We start from the raw sequence: 22,447 nt of genomic DNA, 5'->3' as shown, positions 1-22,447 counted from the left end.
TAGATGGAGGAGAGCAATCACAAACCTGACCTTGAGATATTTAGATTTTCTGTTATAAATGCATAATTTGATAATAAAACACCAGTTATATATGCGAAGATTTTTGACAGCATTAAGACATAATTGTTCTCCAGGGAAAGAAAGAAAAACCATCAAAGTGTTAGGTATATAGTGATACACAGCTGATGGCTGTTCATGAAGTTAACCCCCCTTAGTCACATTATCTTTAGAACAAACGTGCTGGTCAGTTTACTACGTTGTGATATTGCCTAGGATGGCATATTTATTTCTCTGTTTGGTTAAAAGTAGATTAAAAATTCAAAATGATGACTAGACCACATCTGAAATACTTATTTTATGTCTGTGTACCACATTTATTTTAAATGAACAACTGGAATATACATATGGGAGAGTTAGTGGCATGCTGAATTATCTCAAAAACCATACCCTATGCGGATGGTGTTGATGGAACAGCATTGTTTAACCTGGAAACTCAAAGGGAATAAGCAAGATGTTGTCAAAATTTTATAGAGCTGTATAGAGATGAGGAATTTGGCTGCTTTATTATAGGAAGATTGATTTCAGCCCAGTCTAAGGGAGGACTTTCTCACTGTGAGATCTGTCCTAAGATGGTCTCAGCTGACTTTTTTTTTCTTTCAAAGCTATAACTTTGTTGTTTTTTCTAGATTCTTCTTGCTCTTGGAACCAATTTGCTTGTTCAGCACACAAATGTATTTCTAAACACTGGATTTGTGATGGAGAGGATGATTGTGGGGATGGATTAGATGAAAGTGATAGTATTTGTGGTGAGTTTTTTCTTTTGAGTCCGTATTCATTTGTTAGGCATACAACGTGTGCATGCATGTGTGTGTGTGTGTGTATTCTATCATTTAAAGCATGCATCAAACATTTAAAATATGTTTTCTATTTTATTAAGCTAAATGTTAATTTTATAGTATTTAGGATGCAAATTTGTAAATTTTATTTGGAGACTTCAATGAGTTCTTCAGAATTAATCTCAGTAATTGTGATTACATGGATCACATAGTCTAAAATATTTTCTTGATTCCTGATAGATACTTCAAGGTTTCATTCCAAAAATATTATTCTGACTTTTATACTATCACAAGCCACACATGCAATTTGTGTGCATGTGTATAGAATATTCATTATTATTGAATAGTTTTAGGTGGAAAGTAAATGAAGAAGACTATTATATATGGTTTTAAACTGTCCAGATCCTTCAGAAATAATTTAAATGGAATTATTGAGTGAATGTCTTAAAGAGTAAAAGAAGTTAGCAATCTAATCTCTAGAAATGTTGCCATGGACCAAAAATTCTACTAAAGTATTTATATGCTTATCTCTCTGATCTGCTTCTATATGTATATTTGCATCGATACTATACCTATTGAGCTCATTTTATCAGTTCTCTTTCATAGCTTTATCATCTTTATTTTAGCAAGGAAAGAGAACCTGAGTTATAGAACAGGTATAACTCTAGCACTAAGCATACTTCACATCTTTTAAATTTCAGGAGTTTTGGCCCTTATCTAGGTTATTATCATGGAGACCATAGAATTCATTTTACAAACTGAGGTTCTTTTTAAATAACATAAAATCTAAAATGTCCTCTAGAAGCAGACAACTTAATATCTTATATGTAAGCCTCCTGAAATCTACTTTTTATTTATACTGCTGAGCCAGTTTAGTTACACAAAAGAGAAAGACCAACGCCAAAAAAGTGCTATTAGAAAGATCTGAAGCAAAGAGAAATTAGTCATCAATTCAACGACTGGCCAGTCCCTTTTAACAACTTTGTTTTTCTTTGCTATTAAATCTCTCTTTAATTTTAAAAGACAAATTACCTATTTATAATGTACTGGACTATTTCCAGTCTCTAAAACCATCTTATTTCCAGTCCTTTGTGTAACCCTATTATACCTCTATCCTTTCTAATTAGATATAGTATAATAGAAGGGATAAAGACTCTAACATTGTACAGATTTGAATCCTCCCATATCTGCATTTTCCAGCTGTGTGACTGCAGGCAGGTCCATTTTATTCCTTATTCCTCAAACCCCTATGTATTAAGAGAGCACAAAAAGATCTGCCTCATATAACTATTGTGATCTCGTGACCAATGTGTACTACATAAAAGGATTTATTCCCATTCTCTTTAGTTCTACCTCTCCTGCGCCCACATTTACTTTTCAGACTGTTATTGTCATGTCTGTATCTATCAATAATCTGATTTTAAAATGATAAAAGTATAGTGAATATATTTACTTGTTAAAGCACCCTCTATTTTATTCAAGTGCATATTTCACTTTATATACTATCAAGCTGGTAACACATAAACAATACTCATTTAGATCACACATTTGTCAAAGAATTGAACATAAATATTTTAGGATGGCAAAAAGGGCTTTATAAATAATCTAACTCAGTTATCCTCAACCTTTTATATATAACAGATCCTTTTCAGAACTTTATTAAACATGTAGATTTTTAATTTCCCTCTCCAAGTATTCTGATATGGACTATAGACATATTATTTCTTAATAAGCATCTAGTTGTTCGGACTCGTTATCTGAGGATCCCATTTTGAAAATTGTAATCTACTCTGCCTTCATCATTTTATAGATGAAAAATGAGAAATTCATAGACTACTATTTTATTTGCAGTCAATAAGCAGTAGGACAGAGCTACTGTCTGAAATCAGGTTTCTGAAATACTTGATAAATAGGATAGTAACTCTTAGAAGTCAAATATTTTATCTTAATAGGCGCCCAAAATAGATCTAGTGGAATTCCTTCAGCTTATCTTCCTGCTCACTTGGGATTCATTTCCCAGAGGAAGGCAGTGTGTCTCCAGATGGCAATGGTAACTATGAAGTAAAGTCATGAGATTTTTCCTTGGCCCAATTTCTTTCCAATTGACTATTATGTTTTGGCTTGCTCTTAACACAGAATCTGTTGAACACTATCAAGGGAGCCAGAAAATTAGCTGAAAAGAACCTTATACCATTTTATAGCTAGAGGTATCTTAGTAATTATCTAGTCATACCCTTCATTTTGCAGATAGTGAAAATCAGATGCTAGTCTTCTCCAAGGTTGTACAGAATTAAATTTCTCAACAGCCAAATCAATGTTATGTAAAGTATTCCCATCTTGAGATTAAACTGGAGTGATAATAAGAAAGTAGGCAGGGAGTTTTACAGATACCAAAACTTCCTTCATAGAAAGAATCCATTTTTTAAAATATCAAGCTAAATAACACAAATATTATGGAAATTAAAGCACTAACTGAGGATATAATAGTGAAAGTGACATTTTACATTCTTATGTGAGCTTGAAAAGATTGATAATAAGGAGGAATAACAATAACAATTTTTGTAAGAGGAGAATTTCATTATTAAAGGTACTAAAAACATAATAGATAGCAGATAAATTCTTTTTAAATGAAAACAACATTTATTTAATAGATTTTTTATGATTTCTTCTAGTAATAGATTTCATATTAAATTCCATTCTATTAAAGTGCTGATCTTCAGTCAAATGAGAAAATATGAATTACCTGGGAGACTTCAGTATTCACTTGCCAACCCATCTTCCAAGTTAAAGTATATGTCAGAGGCAGGCAAATTTATGTTGGAAAATACCTCCAGGTGATTCAGTTTTGATACCCTGCCCCCCCATATACTACTAAGCATGTTTTGTTCATAAAATTTCTATGTCTAAAATATAAAATGATAATTAGAACTAAAAACCTTTTGGTCACTAATTTAAACATTTGCAAAAAACATCTTTCATCAATCTAGTTATATTTTCTTCTTAGAGATTCAGTTTTTGAGTGATTCTATTATCTAGGGGCAGTTTTGGGTTACAGGAAAGTGAAAATAAAGAAAACTTAGATTCATGAAATGATCAAATACTTTATGTAAAACAAACAAGGCTTTCAATATGTTTGACTATACTACAGTCTAGAGAAACATCATGAAAGGGAATCATTTTCTAATTTTATATAATTACTCTACATACATAAAAGGAAAAGTGAGGAGAAACCACCTATGACTGTTGAATTTACAAAGTCAACAAACATATTTTTTTTCATTTCTTGTATACATTTGAAAATTACCACCATGCATGAATTGGTAGAACAGAAAAAGGTAGATTCTGTTTATTAAGTTACAAAAGCAGAGGAAAAATACATGCATTTATTATTTTGAACAGCGTAAGGTAGGTAATAGCAACAGTGACATTAGTTTTTATGAGAAGATGCTTAGGAATCACAAGTGTTTGGGACTCCCAGTGCAGTATGTGACTCCTGTAGAGATTGTGACTTTCTGTAAAGTTTTCAGCTTCTCTGTGGCTCAGTTTCCTTTTATGCAAAATGACACTGATACAGTTATCCTGACACTAATAAGGAGTTCTTCTTTGTAAGGATTAAATGAGTTAATATTTTAAGTGCTTAGCATATAAAATATTATCATCCTTGTTAATTTTGAAAATTTACCAGTTACTCATATTTCTGTTATGTTTCTATGTCTTGCTGCATTTTTCAGGGGGAAAATTTCCCTAATATTTTCTGTCAGGCATTTGTGAGAAACAGAACACTTGCAATCAGGAAGAAATGCATTTTGAGAGGAAAATGATTAGACATCTATAGGGGAATAATAATATTTGAGGATCACAAATGACTACAATCTCTTTTATCAGCAGCTTTCTTCCTCTTCCCTTATTTTTGACAGGAAATGTACATGATGAGCCTTTCCCAGTGAACACACAGTGAACTTAATGACGTTTTTCCTTTGGGTTTCAGGAGCCATCACCTGTGCAGCTGACATGTTCAGCTGTCAGGGCTCCCACGCCTGTGTGCCCCGACACTGGCTTTGTGATGGTGAAAGGGACTGTCCAAATGGAAGTGACGAGCTCTCCACAGCAGGCTGCGGTATGAACACGGGCCGGCTGCATGGCAGAAAGCTGCTGCAGCATCCTCAGGCTGTTGTTTTCTTTGTACTCACCATATTACATTTTATCTCACTGCCCCAATCCCTGGACTCACAGGTCATTTCCAACTTAATCAGGTGGGAAGTTGTCATCATAGCAGTTCAGCAACCCCTGTAACCACTGTTCAGAATGTTTCAAACATGCACAGTGGGATTACCCTTTTAAAACCATTCTGATAAACACAGATTTGTCATTTCACTTCTGAGATAACTTCTGAGATAATGTAACTACCAGATGTGTGTGAGAGTGTTGTAGGTTTGTTATTTTCTTTTTAGCATCACCCATCTCATCCCTGTACTGATCAGACTCTTAGATTGCCTATTATAGATACTCTGTAATGGCTGCTGTGACCCTAAATAACTACTGATCAGAAGGTCAGTAAACACCTATTAGTCTTACGGATAAGGTATTAACCCTTAGGTCAGGTAAAAATAGTATGAATATAGCTGAATGAAGCTGAAGGATCAGAGGGATACCTTTGGAGGTCAGACAATTTACCAACTTTCTGGCTCTAGGTTACCTCAGGAGATTTTCAAGGATTACTCAACAGTAAAAATGTAGATAAATCCCTTTGCATGATAAGAAGGAAGGAGCTGACTATTGGAATGCAGGTCTCAAGGTCACATAGGGGACCTGTTGAACTGAGCAGTTGATCAGAATCAGTGCTGTGAACCCTGCTCATTAAAATGAACTGTGCCCATCTGACCAGTATTCAGATCTTTAAAATTCTATTTGAAGCCATAATGGTCAGTGAGTGTATTAGGGGTGTGTATATATGGGGATAGTTAAAACAAAGAAGGGAGAAGATAACTTTGAAACAGGTCTACATGTGTACATGACTCATGCTATTATAGAATAATTCACTTTGATCTTGAAACTCATATGTGTGTCTGTAAAGGTCAATGGTGCCACTGAGGGCTTCATAATAAAAGATTATACATCAATTCTGGGATCCAGATGGTCCCAGTATACTGTTGCTATTGCAGCAAGTTAACATTCTGGGAGGCATATTAACACGTTTGGACCACATGGGTGCTATTAGGTAAATTATGCTAAAATACAGCAAATTGTACTCAAGTGACCTGAAAGTGTTAATGCCAACTAAGCCTCTGTCGTTTAGTATTTTAAAGAATAATTCACGTATTAGAATTGGCATAATTCACTTGAACTATATAAGCTGTCACAGTTCAAAGTTAGAGGAGTTATTAGTAATTTTTACTTTGATTATAAATGGGCTATTTTTAAAGCTGCTTCTTTGTGGCTTCCATGTCATTGTTTTTTTTTGTTTTTTTTGTGGGACCCTCGCTGGTGGCCGGGGATCAAATGGCGCTGCAGAGGCTGCAGACAGCCTTGCAACCCAGCGCTCAACCGCTGAGCTACCAGGGGAGGCCCCCATGTCATTTTTGAAAATGAATTTGTTGGAAATATATTACACTTGATGAATGTCAAACAATGCTTTTTGTTTTACCTCCTCATGTCTCTATTTCAGTCATTACTAATTTGAGAGCAGAGATTTCCTTTTTTCATGGATTCTGGTGGTGTTAGGCATAGGAAGCTTATATGCATGTAAAAGAATAATTATAATACCTTAAGTGTCAAAATGATATGTAGAAAAGATACTAGGTCATCACAAAGAAGTAGTATATAAAGCAGTCTAGAAGTCTCATGGAAGGATTTCAAGAAAAATTTAATAACTTAATCTGAGTTGTGAAGGACAAAGAAGAGAGTGGTGTTCTAAGTAAAGTGCCGATTAAGACCTGGAGGGGAAATCTAGGAAGGCATCCACATTTTTTTCAAGTGCTCATTATCTATCAACTATTTCAGGAGGTGATTTTATTTACATTATTGAATTCCCACAATATCTCAGTGAAGTGGTTTTGGGGATCTGCCAAAAATAATTGTTACATAGATAGAAATTTAAATAGCACCTGGGAATTTACTGAGTACCTAAAATAAACTGATCTGCTTCACATACCTAATCTTGTTCTTGCAAGAAATTTATCAGGTAGATAGATAGATTTTATTATCACCATTATACATATAAAAAAACAAAATCATCAAGAAGATAGTTTCCCTTCAATGCTATGTTTATTGCAGCACAATTTACAATAGCCAAGATGTGGAAACAATCTAAATGCCCCAAGAGATGAATGGTTCAAGAAGATGTGGTATATACACAATGGAATACTACTCAGTGATCAGAAAAGATAAACTCATACCATTTGTGGTAATATGGATGGAGCTGGAAGGGTTGGTGCTAAGTGAAACAAGTCAGAGGAAAACAATATATATTGGTTTCACTTACATGTGGAATGCAGAAAAACCAAGCAAAGGGTCAGTCAAATCTTAAAAGCTGATCAAAGATATGAGGCATCCAGGAGGGGAGAGGGAGAAAAAGGAATGGGGAGAGGTTAAAATAGTGGGGGGAGTGGGGAAGAGCACAGGACAATATGGTGATAGACTGTGGGTTCTTTGGTGGTGGAAGAAATATGATGACCACAGCTGAAGGGAGAAACCATATATTGTCCAAAATTTAACAATGATGTAAGAAAAATACTACATTTAAAAATTAAAAATAAATAAATCCCAGTGTAGCTACTAAATAAGTAAATAAATAATGGCATATGCATATCAGAATAAAGCAAGAGATTATCTGTTGTCATTTGGTCACTGTTTACATGAGTCATTGTCAGTACTGACAGATTTTATTTGGAGCATAAGGTACAATATGTAAATACAATGTACGTATTAGAAATGGTGTAGCTTTCTCTTCCCTTAAAAATATAAGAAGCTAGTTTCTTCAAGTATACAAATATATGTGGCAGAGTGACTTTTTTCAAAGCCTTCCTCTGCCCAGTGTTCTAAAATGGTATACTGCAGATTCTTTGTGTTGCATTTTTGAGATAAAATTTACATTTAACATTGTATTGTATTTTAGGTGTATCACAAAGTATATTGATATATGTATACATTATGAAATTTCTGCAGTAAGTGTAGTAACATCCATCATATAGCAAACACTTAACACTGAAAATATCCCAAACTTTGAATCCTAACCAAACATTTATCTTTCAAATGTAACAGTGGGTAATTGAAAATATTTTAACTATCCCTGCAAACCTCGATTCCATACATATTGCATTAACAGTTACTACCTCTGCACAAACTATTTTCTTTTCAACTTTTCCTGAAATTTTATAGCACATTTTGATAAACCATTTATCCCACCTGTTATGTCTTTGCTAAAGCATTTCTGTCATGAAGCAGTATTCCGAAAGGATTGATTCTCTTTTCCTTAGACTGACATTCCTAATTTGTGTGGTGCTTATGTGTGGGCTCATCCTACCATAGATCTTAGCAAACCTTTCAGCATCCTCTCTAAACATTACCCCACATCTCTAAATTCTTCTTAAAAACAATAACTTTCTCAATCCTTTTGACTTTCTTTTTAGCTACATTGTGGGAGTTAACACTTGTCGGTCTTTCAGATCCATTTTTCACAAAGAAACGACATTTTATCACTTTACTAGCATTGCAATAGGCATCAGGAGAAAGAACCCTGCTGCGTTATTGTAGTTGAGTGATTTTTAAAAATCAGATATGAAACTTTGAATTTATCATTTAGCAAATTTTAAAATTGTTAAATGGTCAACAATTTCAGGCCATTTAGTTCTAGAATTATTGACCATATCATAACTAAAACAGAATTATACCATATATTTATATTAATATATTCTAACATGAATGTATGTATATTATTATGTCATTATCTTATCTGATATTTGAATATTGGGCAAAGCATTTTTTTTTTTTTTTACTATCTGAATTATTGCATGTGATAGTATACATTCTCTAAACTCCGAGGTTGGGGGGGGGACTAAAATCTGTATTCATCTATTTTTTCATCTAATATTTTGTGATGTCTTTCTTAGCTCCCAATAACACATGTGATGGGAACACTTTCATGTGCCATAATAAAGTATGCATTCCCAAGCAATTTGTTTGTGATCATGATGATGACTGTGGAGATGGCTCTGATGAGTCCCTACAATGTGGTAAGTACTTCTCAAATTTTAGTGAGGCATATCTCAGCTTAAGTCTTTCTAAACCATGTATATATATGGTTTCTAAACCATATACACACATACATATATATAAAAATAACAAAAACAAACACATTACTTAGTGTCATAAAGGACAGTTAAGTTATACACATACACATCACATAAAATCTCTTTAAACCTCTAGCATAATTACACTTTATTTGGAAGTCATGGTATATGTGGAAATAACATCAAGTGTTATTCTTATCAGTAATTAACCAGAAAATGTTTATAACAATGTGTTTGGATTTGGGCCTCCCCTGGTGGCTCAATCCGTTTAGCGCTGCTCTGTGAGGCTATCTGCAGCCTCTGCCTTGCCAGTTCAATCCCGGTCGGCCGGTGAGGGTCCCACGTGGCACTGTAGACCTCTCCTGTTGTGCCCGCTGCTCCCCTCAGCAGTATATTTTGTCAGTCTGCCTGTTCTGTTCCCAGCTCTGGGTCTGGTGAATCCACTAACCATCTGGCACATCAGGCCTGTACCCTGGTTCTTGTATGGATAAATAAAACTTTAAAGAAAAAAAAATGTTTGGTTTTAAGTACTTGAAAGTGCTTTGTACTGTAAATACAATATTTGACTAGGTTTATAGCCAAATTATTTTATAGTAAAATATCTTATAAGCAGGTATTTCACAGAGAAAAGATATAACCACAATTCACAGAAAAATTGGATCAGTAACATTTTCCATTTGCCCTTTCTTTATACACATATGCTGACTTGTTAAAATTTAATTTATTGCCATGAAATTTATCTTGCATACGCATACATGTAACCATTATGTAACATGTATATATATTTATAAACAATAGCACATTAAAAATGCTTAGTTGAAGTTGAAATCTTATCTGTATTTTTGTAATATTTAAATGTATACATGAATATATATAAAGTGAAAAGTCATGGAATCCACATTTCCTCTGGAAAGGTAGTAGGTTTAGTGCCTTCCTTTGTCTTCCCTGTGCATTGTCTATCAGTTTTTAATGACCATTTCTACATTAAGTCATGGATTCAGTGTGATATTTAAAAACTACATTAAAACTCAAGATGTAAATCTAAATTAGTTGGGTGCAGTGTGTGTCTTCCTCCTACTAGACATTGAATTGGTTGATGAGGTCGTGATGGTACAGTTCCAACAAGAAGAAATGAGATACAAACAGTAAAATAAGAAATATAGATGAGAATAAAAATCATAGTACATGGAAATAGACTTGAGAAAATAATTCTTGAGGCACTAAGGAATAAGAAGCAGGCGCTATTAGGAAGTCACATTGAGGTGCTAGAGAGCATGACATGATGCTTCAAAACATGGACTCTGGAGCCAAATGACCTTAGTCCAAATCTTGCCACTTACTGACTTACTGTGATCTTGAAAGATTAGCTTCACCTGGCTGTTTCTCATTTTCCTCAATTGGAAGAAAATAAATGTAACAGTGGTTAACTTTTTGGATTATTAAGATAATTAAATTACTTGATATTTGTAAAGTATTTAAAACTGTGCCAGATATAATAAATTCTACATATGCTTACAAAGACTTGTAAATTGACATGGTTGAAGAATTGCAGTAAGTCTTTTGTGAAGTAAGTTGAAGTTAGGAAGTTGAAAATATTCCAAAAAGTCTGAAATACAAAATTAAATACATTGTGTTTAATTATTTTAGTCCTCAGTTACCACTATACCTTTTAAAGCAGGGGAATTCCACAGTCAAATTTATGTTTGAGAACAATCTGTTTCAGCAGGGTACACAATATATTGCCATGTGGGAGGGGAGCCAGAATAGGGAAATAAATGTATTAGAGGGTTATTGTAATAGTTCTGATGATTAGTGATGTGGTTCTGAACCAGAGCAGAAATCATGGAATGGAAAGTGGAGAATGGGTCAGAATTCATTTGCAGTTTGATATGGAAGACAAAGGAGAATTTATATCCTAGATGATATGATGGATGGTGCTGCTACCAATGAGTTTTAGAATGCAGGACAGTCATTAAGGGCCAGTTTTGCTGGTGCAGTAGAAGAGCGATGTAATAAAGAATTTATTTTGGATATTTTGAATGTGAAGTGTTAGGCAATCCCATGAAGCTTTAGCTTAATGTTTGAAAAGTGAGTTCTAGAGATCAGAAGTACAATCAGGATAAATAATATTAATTTTGTGGCCATTCAACCGAAAGAATGAGAACAGCCAACAATGTAGAAAGGAAAAGGAGTAAACGATAGACTAATGATTCAAGGTAGGACTCCATCTTTAACATTTTTTTATTTATTTATTTTTTTTTTAATTTTTTTTTTTTATAGAGGCATGTTTATTTATTTATTTGTTTGTTTGTTTGTTTTGTTCATACATGCACTGGGTATAGTCAGAAGCGCGGGAGGGTGAGAGAATTCACCAGAGCCAGAGCAGGGAGCAGAGCAGGCAGAAGGACCGAAGTACACTGCTGAGGGGAGCAGCCGGCGGCAGGAGAGGTCTGCGCGCCATGTGGGACCCTCCTCTGTTGGCCGGGGAGCAGCCGGGGATCGAACCGGCGTCGCAGAGGCTGCGGGCAGCTTCGCAACCCAGCGCTCAACCGCTGCGCCACCGGGGAGGCCCTTATTTATTTTTTTTAAGATTTATTTATTTATACAAGCACTGGGTACAGTCAGAGGCGTGGGAGGGTGAGAAATTCACCAGAGCCAGAGCAGAGAGAGCAGAACAGGCAGAGTGACGAAGTACACTGCTGAGGGGAGCAGCGGGCGGCAGGAGAGGTCTGCGCGCCTTATGGGACCCTCGCTGGTGTCCGGGGATCGAACCAGCATTGCAAGGGCTGCGGGCAGCCTCGCAACCCAGCGCTCAACCACTGCGCCACCGGGGAGGCCCACCATCTTTAACATTTTAAGGTAGAAAAGGAATTCATACTAAAGAAGGGGAAAAAGGGAACAGCTAAAGCAAAAATAGAAAGTGGGCAAATGAATTATGTATATTCAACCAAGAAACATTTTTCCAAGGTAGTGGTCTACAACATCAAATATTTTTTTGACAGTCACTTGGCATTGTATTTCTAAGAGAAATTTCAGAAGGTAGATGCTGCAGAAATGAGAAGTTAATGGGTCCGAGGAACTGAAGTGGGGGAACCAAGATTGGACAGGAAAGAAGACAGATGTGTGGTCAAGTGACATGCAGGTGGAAATTTGTTTGGAGGAGAAGAGACTTTGTATTCACTGAGGTGGAGGAGCTGGTGACTGAGAGGGAGGGAAGTTTTAGAACCATCTAACTTTACCATTCTCTATGGTAAACATTTTTCTATTGGATTTTTTGTTTGTTTGTTTTTAAAGCATAAAAATCTTACTCCATCTCTACAAAAGTATAATGTTTGCTCAGATTTACCAGAAACGTTCTAATAGAAATAGCAGTTTTTATTGGCAGTGAATTTAGGGGAAAATCCAATCTAAAATTTATGCTGTGAAAAGTCAAATGAGTTTTGGGCTTCCCCTGGTGGCACAGCGGTTGAGCGCTGGGCTGCGAAGCTGCCCGCAGCCGTTCGATCCCCGGCCACCAGAGAGGGTCCCACATGACGCGACAGACCTCTCCTGCCATACCCGCTGCTCCCCTCAGCAGTGTATTTCTTCGTCATTCTGCCTGTTCTGTTCCCCGATCTGGCTCTGGTGAACTCTCTCTCCCTCCCCCGCTTCTGACTGTGCCCAGTGCTTGTATAGATTAAAAAAAAAAAATCTTAAAAAAAAAAAAAGCAAATGAGTTTTACTTACAAAGAGGCATAGATGTATACATTAACATTTGATGGGTTGATTCGTGATTTGAATAAAAAGTTTAATGCCTTTACAAATCAACATATAAGATAATTACAATAGTTTCTGTGCTTATTGCTCTATTAATTGTCTTTTAATTTTCTCATTTTAGCAATGTCTTTATACTTTGAATGCTATTTCCAAACATAAACATGTCATTACAGCTTCTGAGAATTGTCATTATAGCTGAATCAATTTAGCCATATGTTCTAGTGCTATACATCCTAAACCTACTCCTGAAAAAAAGATTCAAATAGCATTCATTTTAATTTTCCTTCTATATGAAAACATTAGGACATTGAAATGGTATATGTGAGTGTTACATTCTTTTATTTCTTACACAGAAACAAAGAGTGGTTTGTCTGACTGTATTTTCTAGACCTTTTTTCTACTCCCCCCTAAAATAAATATATATATCTTGCAAGTCTGCCTACTGTCACATAAAGAAATGAGAATATTTCCTGTAGAAGGTATGGGTAATCCTTATGGTTGACTAGGCACAGTGTACATTAGGGGATAAGAGTTTTAATGAATGTATGTTATATGAATTTGTCTCTAGAATACCGACAATGTAATGCAGAAGAATTTAGTTGTACTGATGGACGATGTCTTTTAAATACTCAATGGCAGTGTGATGGAGACTTTGACTGCCCTGATCATTCTGATGAAGCACCTTTAAACCCAAAGTGCAAAAGTGCAGGTAAAGAAAATACATGATACTATGCTTATTCCCAAATTTGGGTTTTTAATCGAAAAACTGATAACTGATGTTTAGTCTAGTATGACCTTCAATAAAGAAAATACAAATTAGGTCCTCCCCTGATGGCGCAGGCGGTTGAGCACAGCGCTGTGGGGCTGTCTGTAGCCTCTGCAGTGCTGGTTCTATCCTTGCTGGCCGCCAAGGGTCCCACATGGCGGGGCAGACCTCTCCTGTCTCGCCCACTGCTCTTCTCAGCAGTATATTTTGGTCATCTGCCTGTCCTGTTTCCCACTCTGTCTCTGGTGAATACTCTCACCCTCCTGCTTATCTGGCCTGTACCCCTGTTCTTGTATAAATAAATAAATCTTTAAAAAAAAGAAAATACAAATTATTAACCATGTGATATTTGTTGCGGAACCATGCATGATCCTAGTAACCAACTCTGCTTAGGGACTACTTTTTGAAATTTAAGATTATACAAAAAATGATTATACAAGGAAATGAACCAAATGAATCCATTTTTCTATCTCATCGAAAAATGTCATTTATTATTATTATAAATTACCTGTGGACCTCTTTAAAAGTTCAAGAATGAAAATTGAGAGAAAATATCTATTATTCATACATTGGCAAAATGAAATAAATTGAAAAATTATTTGAACATATTGTTGTGCATCTATACATATGCATGTATGCTTGTGTGTGTGCATGTATATGTATACACATAGAGAGCAAGAGTACCATACACACATGTATATGAACCTACATAAAGAGCAAACAAACCATTTTTTGGTCTATTTATCTCCTCACCATTTCAAAGGCTGAGTACCTAAGCAAAATTTCAAAATAGATGGGCAATTTTTTCTAGTGTACTCTACCTGTTAATAGGCTTTTATCATGTTTGATAATGAGTAATGTTCTAGTCATCAGGTTTTGAGTAGCTCCAAAACCTGAAATATTTTCCATGGCTATATTTAGAACAACTATTATTCACCACAAATGTCCTTTTTAAGCCCTGACTTAAAAATGCCATTGTTATATTTCTAGGCAGAAAAAGAATTTAGGAATATGTACCTGTTTCCATATTCTTAATTTTTAGCAATATATAATTTCTTAGAGACATAAGCCTTGAGGGAAATGTCAAACTATCATACCTTTGAACTCATTGTTCATAATATAGTGAAGACAGCATTATTTCATCAATTTTACTATAGATGCTTATTTTGATTACTAATTTTCATAGTAATGCTAAAATTTCAATAAGTGTGAAAATTAAAATATAATTTGCCCTTGGTTTTGTATATTTTGCATATAACATATTACACTGAATGTTACACATCTTAAGGGTACATACATTTGTGATAATTTTTGATAGATTATTTGTGAGTGTTCACAACAATTTTAGTATAAAACAATGGCATGCCCTTTATGTTCCATTTGTTTTATTTTCTTTTTCCAGAACAGTCATGCAACAGTTCATTTTTTATGTGCAAAAATGGCAGGTGCATTCCCAGTGGAGGTCTTTGTGACAATAAGGATGACTGTGGTGATGGCTCAGATGAAAAAAACTGCCATATAAATGAATGTCTGAGTAAGAAAGTGAGTGGATGTTCTCAGGACTGTCAGGATCTTCCAGTAAGTTATAAGGTAAGTACTCACCAGAAATGGCAAATCATGATACATTGGAATTTTGAGGTGATGAAAACTACTTAATCCAATATAGCTGTGAAATGTAAAACTTCACAATATTTTTAGGGAAAACATTTAATGGGACAGTGTCTTTTTAAAATACCATAATAATAGTATGGTAAAATAATTATGAGGATATACTCAGGAAGACAAATTAATCAAATTGTTGAATATAATCAACACACTGAACACAGGAAAAACAAGAAAAGACAAGCGTTTCTAGAGAAACTACTATGGCAATGGTTATATACATAAGTAAATGACTCTTAAGTTCCCAATTTTTCCCTTATATTTTCCCTGTCATACATCTTTGAATTAGAATAAGCTAATTAATCATTTATTTACCACAAACCTGGAAAATACAGGATTTTTCATGTAAACAGGCATGAAACATAAGAGGAAGGAAAAAGAAAGCAGACACATGAGTTATTAGGACTGAATGAAGGTGTTCTACAAAATAAATGATACCTAATATCCTAACTAATTTTTGTTGGTCTCATTTCCCTAAAGGACACTCACTAAGTTGATTGACATAAGTAGCTTTTAAAAATATCTGTTTCAGTATGTTGGAAAGGAAGACACAAAAGAACAAAATATCAGAATTAAAGTTATGCTTGGGTTAAAATTGTTTTTGTGTATATGAGAAATCTCAGGAGGAGCAGTCCACTTCAAATTTGTGTTTAAAATTAAACATTAGCTTTGAATGAATCTGCCATAGGACACAGAGCCTATAAAACACACAGGTAGTCTAATGCCAGTTAGGACTGTTCCGAAGTTAAATTTTACTCTACTGAATTTCCACTGATTAGAACATACCCTAGTTACTGGGGACATTTATGGACCTTGTGCTTTAGGGAAAACCTTGGCAAAGCATAGTGTATCCAAGTACTTTGTCATTCTATGACATGTAAGTTTGATCTAATGCTAAATTCAGCCAAACAACCACTTTGCCATTTTTAATCACTGGATTTCTGGCAAATATAATTAATTTAGCTAAATTGGTTGGGATTTTAGACATAGGTAAAACCTAAAAACAGAAATAATTGTCCTTTCCTATGTAACGATAGAGAAGAAAAGTGATATACCGAAGTAGATTTATTTATAAAAAGTGTTTAGTCCCAAAATTATATTTAATAGAGTAGGTTAAACATACAGACTAAAAACACACCCATACTCACTCATAAACACTGCTACTGGGAAAAGGAAACAAGACAAATGAGCCAGGACAGCTCTTAATGAGAAGAGTATGCATCACGTAATTAATTTTGACTAAATGTTTTGAAACCAAATGAAGCAGAAAGAATATTATTGGTGACTTATCTACAATCAATAAAGAAACGTTTCCTGAAAACTCAGGGAATGCATCGTGGCATAATTGTAGGCATCAAGCCTATAATTTAATGTAAATAATATAATTGAAGTTATAAGTTATAAATAAGTCTTTAGTTATAACAAATAGAGTATATACCTGCTATTTGTAATATAGGTAAAATATGTCACAGTCTATATATCTATAGAACATATGTATCACTAATATATATGAAAGTATTCATATAAAATTTAAATTTCAAAGTGGATCCATCTGTGTTTTTACATATATTTAAAATATGTCAATCATGGTAAAATCTAAAAATTTTGGAATAACAAATGGTCATCTTTTTGACGTAAAATCACATATTAAGTTTAATAATTTTTAAATGCCTGCATTTAAGAAATAACAAATAGAAATTCCATATTTGAAAAACTTCTTTTGATAGAAGTTGATGTCACCAAGAAAACTTTATTAAATCAGACTATTTTAATTGCTTTATAGATTCCTCACACAGAAATATCTTCAAAATATCAATATTCTCATTTTGACTACTCTGAAGGTATCATAGAATGAAGTGAGAATTCCAGTTAGAACAGACAATTCATTAATTTAGGAAGTCTGTGTAGATGATACCACATTGAATTGTTGTGATTAAGTTTCTGAATAGGTATATGTATCAAAACTAGTGAGTAAATTGAAACATCTCTTAAGGGAAAGAAGACCACAGCAAACTTCAAGAAGCTGAGACTAGAATTATAACAAGTGATTTAAGCAAAGATTCAACAAACATTTTACATTTTTCCAGAGATTGTGGAAAACTATCCACTAACCTATTTCTCCTCTTACAATATCGGCAGAACATGACAAAAAATATTCTAAATTCTATAATAAATTGAAAAGTGGTTAATAAAGCAAAATTTAGATTATTATGGAATGTGATTAATTTTCATGTTTGCTATAAACCAAATACAATGTATCTAAATATTCAAAGGGAACAATAACATTTAAGGCAAAAATGTTATTTTGATGGAAAATTATGTTTTAAAAATATTCCCTTTCAATAAGCATGATTCAACTTCCTTTAAAAAGTTTCTGTAAAGGGCCTCCCTGGTGGTGCAGCGGTTGAACGCTGGGTTGTGAAGCTGCCCCGCAGCCTCTGCAGTGCCGGTTGGATCCCCAGCTACTCCCTGGCCACCAGAGGAGGGTCCCACATGGCGCGCAGACCTCTCCTGCCACCCACTGCTCCCCTCAGCAGTGTACTTCGTCATTCTGCCTGCTCTGCTCTCCTCCCTGACTCTGGTTAGTTCTCTCACCCTCCCACACTTCTGACTGTACCTAGTATTTGTATAAATAAATAAATAAATCTTAAAAAAAAGTTACTGTAAAGTATAAACATTCTAATTTCCTTTGTTTATAGAAATGATTCATTACATTTGCTAGCTATTACTAATTTTACCGTCAAGAAATTAACTTTCCATAAATGTGTTTTTATCAAAATTGTGTATTTGATAAAATAGTTGTATAAAGCTGACATTAGCTATTAAATGTGATTTTTCTGAACCCTAATTAAAACTGGTATACTGTTTATTTTTATTATATTGTCTGAGAGAATTTCACACATTTTTACACAATTTCCATTGATTTGCCCTAAAATGCCCCTTGAATTTACACTTTCCCTTGTACTGCCAATGGGTCTTCTGGCTTCCCTATGCTGTGATCACATGATCTAAATCTAAAACATGATCACATGTTTTCAGTAATTTCATCTTGTATCCTATCAGTTTCTCATTTTCTTTCCTAAAATCATCTGTTTAAAAAATTGTGACAAAATATACATGACAAAATTTATAATTTTGACCATTTTTAAGTGTATACTTCAGCTACATTCAGTATCTCATTTTCTTTTGCTATAGAGCAAGCATCAATTCCCCTTTCTCTGGATAGCAGATAAAGCTACTCAAGAAAAGTAATATCACAGGCTAATTTTTGATGAGGAGAGTTTGTGAAATAAAACTCCAGCTTTTGCTTTGATTACAGAGTGCTATTGGATTCTGGAGATTGAAAACACATTCTATAATGATGAGGATTATTAGATAAATATTGAGATAAATATTGGTGTATGTAGTTAAAGATAAAAGTACTAAGAACTTAAAGGGATTCTTCCCTTGTGAAAGATTTTAGAAAAAGATACTGATTTATCATTTGAGTACTTTCAGTTGAAGTTAATGTCACCTCCCCTTCAAGTAGTGAAAAATTATTTAAAAATTAATTCTGCTATTCAATAAATTCTTTGCAGATTATTTAATAACATGCATGTCTAACACTTTCCCCAACAGAAATAACACTTGAAATGCTTACTATGATTAACTCCTAAATACTGGCTAATCATAGCAACTTAGAGTTCCTTTTTAATTCACTGTCCTTCAAAACTCTCAAGTTTTTTTATTCAAAGAGCACTAAATAGTCTTGGTAAAGGTTAATGTGATCATTACCATCTGGTCAATTATAGCTTCATTTTGTATAATTATAATTTTCATATGCTATTTGGCCAGGACTGAAAGTCAATGGCCAATCACAGCACTAAAATTTTCAGTAAGATAAAGACATATATGGAGTGACATTGTAGTGAAAATTGATATGCCAGTTAATAAGCATGTCTTACCATTATCAGAAGGATATAAATAACATCGTAGAGATGCTCAAGAAAATATGGTTATACAAATTGATTCACTTGTAGTAGGATAGCTACACTATTATTTCTCCAGATAACATTATATATCTGGTTGTGAAATCAGATCAGATTTGTAGACAATGAGTCTTAAGATAATAATGCCTGTATCATATATTTCTTTAAGTCTCTGAAGTAACCTTTGACAGTGGTAGCAATACTAAAAACTGCTTATAAGGGTAATTCTTGCAATTATTAACATCTTTTACAGTGAATATATAATTCAATAGAAAAAGAGCAACAGTAGTTGACAGTTTGGTTCCATTTCCCTTGCAGTTCTTTAGCCACATGGTTTTGGTGATGTCAATTACCTTTTGCAATCTTGTGGATCTTAGAAAATCAATGGAGATATTTGAGAGAATGATTTTGTGACTTTATTTTCTCATAATATTTGTGATTCTTATTAAATCACTGGGGTACGGAAAAGACTTCCCTATTTATATTCTTAAATGATTTTCTTGCTTAAATCATGCTAAAGGAATATCTGATAGGGAAAGACAGTGACAATGATATGAATTGATTATGCTCGTTTTTCATTCCCCAGTGCAAATGCTGGCCTGGATTTCAACTGAAGGCTGATGGCAAAACATGTGTAGACATTGATGAATGCTCTTCAGGCTTTCCGTGTAGCCAGCAATGCATCAATACATATGGGACCTACAAATGCCTCTGTACAGATGGGTATGAAATACACCCTGATAACCCAAATGGCTGCAAATCACTCTCAGGTATCGAATTGAACTTGTCCACTGATCCAACCTCAGTTACAAAAATGGATCCTGAATTTTATGACCATACTTACTGAATTTACTCTTGTGAGCAATTTCTGAAAAATCAAAAACTTCCCTATTTAACTTGATATCGAAATTTTGTGTGCTGTCCTCACCATTCTCTTTTTTTTTTATAGCAATGCATTATGATCTTGTGAATTAGTAAGTGTTTTCTAGATGTTGAGAGTGCTCTTAAGTAAAACAATTTTTTCTAGTTTCATGATGGATCATAGGATCTCAGGAGCAGGTTTGACCAAGACTATTAAGAGCTTATGGTGATGGTATTGTAATATTTTTCCTTGACCCTATACTACACATTCTCTTACATGCATATCAAAGAAAACAAATCCATCAGCTTTGTAAGAAAATTTGAATTCTTCCAGTGTTTTCAATAATTCCCTTGATTCTAATATTATTAAACTTCTATTTAGTCTACATCATGTGTTTGCCTCTGTGAATTGTTTATTAAGTAGTGTGTTTGACTTTGTAAATTAGACAAATAAAACAGAGCATCGACTTTGGAAACATTGTAATTCATTAGGGCAGATATCAAACAGATTTGAAGTGATGTAAAGCAGTATATAAAAATGGCTGTTAAAATGGGCAGAAATGATGCATATGGTGTCTTTCTCCCCCTTACACTCTTTTTTTTTCTGTACAAGGAATCAGCTGGTAATGCCAGTTTTTCATGCAGATATATGAAGGTGCATGAATTTAGAGCATTAAATGTTTCCTTATGTATTTTCATGAAATAGTACCAGGGATAGGTATTTGACAATAAATACTTAAGTATGTAAAGATTTGCATATTATGGAGAAAAAGTAAGTTATTCTACTTATTCTTATAATAGTCTTCCCTGAATCAATTTGTGTATTATTTGGACCTATTGTGTTATTTGTTAACTTACTATTTTTGGCAAACTCATGACTTACTACACCATTGTGATAGTAACAATATTAAAAAAAAAACAAAATTTCAAAACCAATGTGTCCATTGCTTTAAACTTTTCATAAAAGATTGTGTAGAAACAATGAATGCTAATGATTACAGTTTGAGTCTTGTGATATTAGGTGTCCATGTTCTAGTTGTTTTAGTTAATGATTAGAAGTTAATAATTTTGATTTTAAAAAGTGTTACTTTCACCTAGAAAGGTTAGATGTTTTCAAATACTTTGAGATATAACTGACAGAGTATTATATAAATTTAAGATGTAAATGTATTGATTTGATTATTTATATATTGTATATGACAACCACCATAATTTCAATACCTTATATAACTGCCATTTATATTTTGTGATCTGAACTTTTAAAATCTACCTCATTGTAACTTTCAAGCTTACAGTACTGTAATATCTACAGTCATAGTAATGTACATTAGATCATCAGAACATATTTATCTTCTAATATCTTTAATCCACATTTTTTTCACCCCTCAGATCCCACTAACCACCATTCTACTCTCTGTTGTAGCCTTTCTAGATTCTACATATATGTAATATTACATATTTCTTTCTCCAATTGCCTTTTTTCAGTTAGCATAATGCCCGTAAGGACCATCCATGGTATCACAAATGGCAGGGCTACCTTCTTTCTCATGGATGAATAATATTCTACATATATACACAAAAATATTTATTTTACATAAATATTTGACACATTCACTCACCTGCTGATGGACACTTAGGTTGTTTCCCTGTTTCTCTAACTTGACTATTATGATTAATGCTCCAATAAACATAGTAGTGTAGATATCTCTTTGATATCCTGCTTACATTTCATTCATAAATAGCTAGACAAAAATGAGATTGATGGATAATATGGCAGTTCAGTTTTCAATTTTTTTGAGCAACTAGCATACTACTTTCCACATGACTGTGCCTGTTCATTTATTTATTTATTTTTTATAGCTTTGAATCATTTTATTAAAAAGTTGGTATTTATACATAAACTGCTAAGAACTTAAAATTCATCGTAACATTTATTTCATTTTTTGGCTTGACCTTCTAGTAAATCTTTAGCTTCATTGATTTTGGCTGCTATATAAGGAGATCCTCCCTTGTCTGTTTATAGTCCAACCAATATTATACAAGTATTCCTTTTTCCACATCCTTGCCAACACTTGTTATTTCCTTTTAACAATATTCATTCTTACCGGGTGATGTGATATTCCTTGTGGTTTTGATTTGCTTTTCTTTGATGGTAGTGACGTGTAAGTATCTTTTCATGTACCTGTTAGCCATTTGAAGGTTTACTTTGAAAAAAAAATACCTATTCAGTTTCTATGCACATATTTAAATTAGATTTTTGGTGGTGTTGATTAGCATGAGATATTCATGTATTTTGGATTTTTTAACCCC

At 33.8% G+C, this 22,447-nt stretch overlaps 1 protein-coding gene across 1 annotated transcript in view; it reads left to right on the top strand.

The window, feature by feature from the left end:
* Positions 1–22,447, top strand: part of LRP1B (LDL receptor related protein 1B) — a 1,722,250-nt gene that overhangs the window by 1,478,381 nt on the left and 221,422 nt on the right. Inside the window, exons 51-56 of the mRNA XM_054699700.1 lie at positions 687–806; positions 4,825–4,953; positions 8,945–9,067; positions 13,449–13,589; positions 15,049–15,236; positions 19,863–20,046. Coding sequence (XP_054555675.1) covers positions 687–806; positions 4,825–4,953; positions 8,945–9,067; positions 13,449–13,589; positions 15,049–15,236; positions 19,863–20,046 — 885 coding nt within the window. The remainder of the gene's footprint in view (positions 1–686; positions 807–4,824; positions 4,954–8,944; positions 9,068–13,448; positions 13,590–15,048; positions 15,237–19,862; positions 20,047–22,447) is intronic.

The sequence above is a fragment of the Talpa occidentalis genome, unplaced genomic scaffold (assembly GCF_014898055.3).
Source record: "Talpa occidentalis isolate TD23 unplaced genomic scaffold, MPIMG_talOcc4v2.1 talOcc4.3, whole genome shotgun sequence".
In the NCBI taxonomy this organism is placed as follows: domain Eukaryota; kingdom Metazoa; phylum Chordata; class Mammalia; order Eulipotyphla; family Talpidae; genus Talpa; species Talpa occidentalis.
This window is presented reverse-complemented; position numbering and strand designations above follow the sequence as displayed.